Consider the following 2,734-nt stretch of genomic DNA (forward strand, 5'->3'; position numbering starts at 1 on the left):
TAAATACAAGAATAAATTATGTTTGTTTTATTATTTATATTTTTATCTTTATTATTATTATATTATATATTATGTTCAGCGTTTGTAAGCGGCCGATTGTTATTCTCGCAATATTATTATTGTAATATTATTATTCTTTTTATTATATATGTATTACAACTGTTCTATTGGTTCTGTATTATCATTAATATTATTAATTTTAATAATAATAATTATTATTAATCTTTTATTAGCCCCGCACTATAATGATTGTATTAAGATTATTTATTATTATTATTATTATCATTATTATTTAGTATTCTTATCAGTATTATTAATTAGTATTATTATTATTATCAGTATTACTATTACTAATTATTATTATTATTGTGCATGATTATCATTTTTGTTATTATTACTATTATTAAATTACAATTAAATTCTTACATTATTATTTCTATTAGTATAATTATCATTAATATTATTATCAATATTATTATTGTTATTAGTGTTATCAATATTACGATTAATAATATTATTATTATGATTGTTATTAATATGAATATTATTAGCAATATTATTAGCATTATTATTAATAAAATATGTGTTATTGTTATTTAATTTGTTTTGTTTTATTGTGTTTACTAACTAACACGCACCTTGAACGATATTAACATCGACAATTTTGCCTAAGAGATCTCCGCATAGGCGGCTCCAGGCTGGAGGTTTAATAATTGCAGCAGTTGAGAAGACTCTTGAAGAAGAAAGACAAATTAATTTATTAAAATAATAAACAAATGATGATGAAGATGCTCTTTCTACATCTCCTTCAGCAGATCCATACAAAGCCATCCTCTCAGGGATGGTGCGCACGCGAGCAATTGTGAAGTTTATTAGCGACTCTAAGCAAAACAAACAAAAAAACAGCATAATAACTAATATATTTAATCATTTATAATAATATTATTCGCTAAATTATCAATAAATATAGATGTTGTAATTGTAGTAATAATAATATGCAATATTGTGATGTTTATTAGAGACTCTAAGCAAACAAAACACAAAAAATATAATAATAAACAATATATTTAATCATTTGTAACAATGATATTACTATTTAAATAATATATAACGATAGATATATTAATATGAATGATATTAATAGGCATTATTTTTATTTTTCTTGATATAACATTATATTAAGACATATAATAATAAAACATTTAATTAAATTTGTTTAATCACCATAGAGACTCAGAACAAACAATAAAAATATATTCTTTTATTGTTATTTATCTAAACAAAACAAATAAAATAATAATTTAATTTACTCACCATAGACACTGAGTCTAATTGATTGAGCGAGCGCGAAGGAGGCCGCCAGCTTCTCTGCAAGAGAATCTGTCTGCAGCAACATAAATAAATAAAATAAAGAAATATATTAAATAAATAAATAATAAATAAATTTATTATTATTTATTAATAATAATCATCAGTTTTATTATTACGCTCTGTAGTATTAATATCGTGAGAGGCGACGCCATAGATAACAAACGCATTTCTCTTCTTTACAAACCCTAAACCCTAAACCCTAAACCCTAAACCCTAAACCCTAAACCCTAATCCCTAAACCCTAAACCCTAACCACGAGTCATGCCTTGCCTTGAGGTAAATGCAATCCTGAAGAATCCTCGACTTGGGAATCTGCGAGATGTCCACAGCAAAGTCTTTAATAAAACCCTAAACCCTAAACCCTAACCCGTAAACCCTAACCCGTAAACCCTAAGCCCTAAAACCCTAAACCCTAAACCCTAAACCTTAAACCCTAAAAACAAAACGTACGGGAGTACTTCCAGGCCCTTCACCAGAATCCCTTAACTCGTTATCGCTCAGCTTTATACCCTAAACCCTCAACCCTCAACCTAAACCCTAAACCCTAAACCCTAAACACTTACTTCGTAAGAAGGGTACATACGCCGCACTTGGCTGATGTAGGCAAATCGCATGACGTCTTCCTGAACCATATCCGCCCTAATAAATCGAGCTGAAAGAAATAATGCAAAGATAACAAACCTTAAACCCTCAAAACCCTAAACCCTAAACCCTAAACCCTAAACCCTTCTATCCCCAAACCCCCATACCCTAAATCTTAAACTCTAAACACTTTACCCTCTAAACCCTAAACCCTTTATTGCAGTGTATATGATATACTAGTGTTTTATTGTTAATTATATTGTATATAAAGATGCATTATATTTTATTATATTGTATATAAAGCCGCATTATATTTTATTATATTGAATACTATAATATATTATTATTGTGTATTGTGTTTTATTATTAATTATGCAGTTTATTAATGTTGTGTTATATTTTGTTATATTGTTTATTATAATATGTTATTGTTTAATATATTATAATAACGCATTATATCATAATATAATAGACAATTTAATAAAATATAATGCATATATATTGTTAATATAATGTATTATTATTAATAACAATTAATATAGAGTATAATTCTGTATGAAAATTTATAATATTGTATAATGTTATATTATTATTAAAAATATATTAAATAAAATACTATAAAAAAACAAATACAAACTTTTGACTACAAAATTGAATAGGAATATATAACAAATAAATATATAAATAAATAATAAATAAATAAACAAATATATAATAAATAAATAAATAAGTATATAATAAATAAATAAATAAATAAACAAATAAATAAATAAATAAGTAT

At 24.8% G+C, this 2,734-nt stretch overlaps 1 protein-coding gene across 1 annotated transcript in view; it reads right to left on the bottom strand.

Moving 5' to 3' along the window:
- Window positions 1-627: 627 nt before the first annotated feature.
- Window positions 628-2,734, bottom strand: part of EAH_00061780 (hypothetical protein, conserved) — a gene marked incomplete at both ends in the record, with an annotated part of 3,728 nt that continues 1,621 nt past the window's right edge. The window contains 3 exons of the mRNA XM_013396962.1: window positions 628-881; window positions 1,315-1,384; window positions 1,935-1,994. Coding sequence (XP_013252416.1) covers window positions 628-881; window positions 1,315-1,384; window positions 1,935-1,994 — 384 coding nt within the window. The remainder of the gene's footprint in view (window positions 882-1,314; window positions 1,385-1,934; window positions 1,995-2,734) is intronic.

The sequence above is a fragment of the Eimeria acervulina genome, genomic scaffold (genome assembly GCF_000499425.1).
Source record: "Eimeria acervulina Houghton genomic scaffold, Eah_scaff1637, whole genome shotgun sequence".
NCBI lineage: Eukaryota > Apicomplexa > Conoidasida > Eucoccidiorida > Eimeriidae > Eimeria > Eimeria acervulina.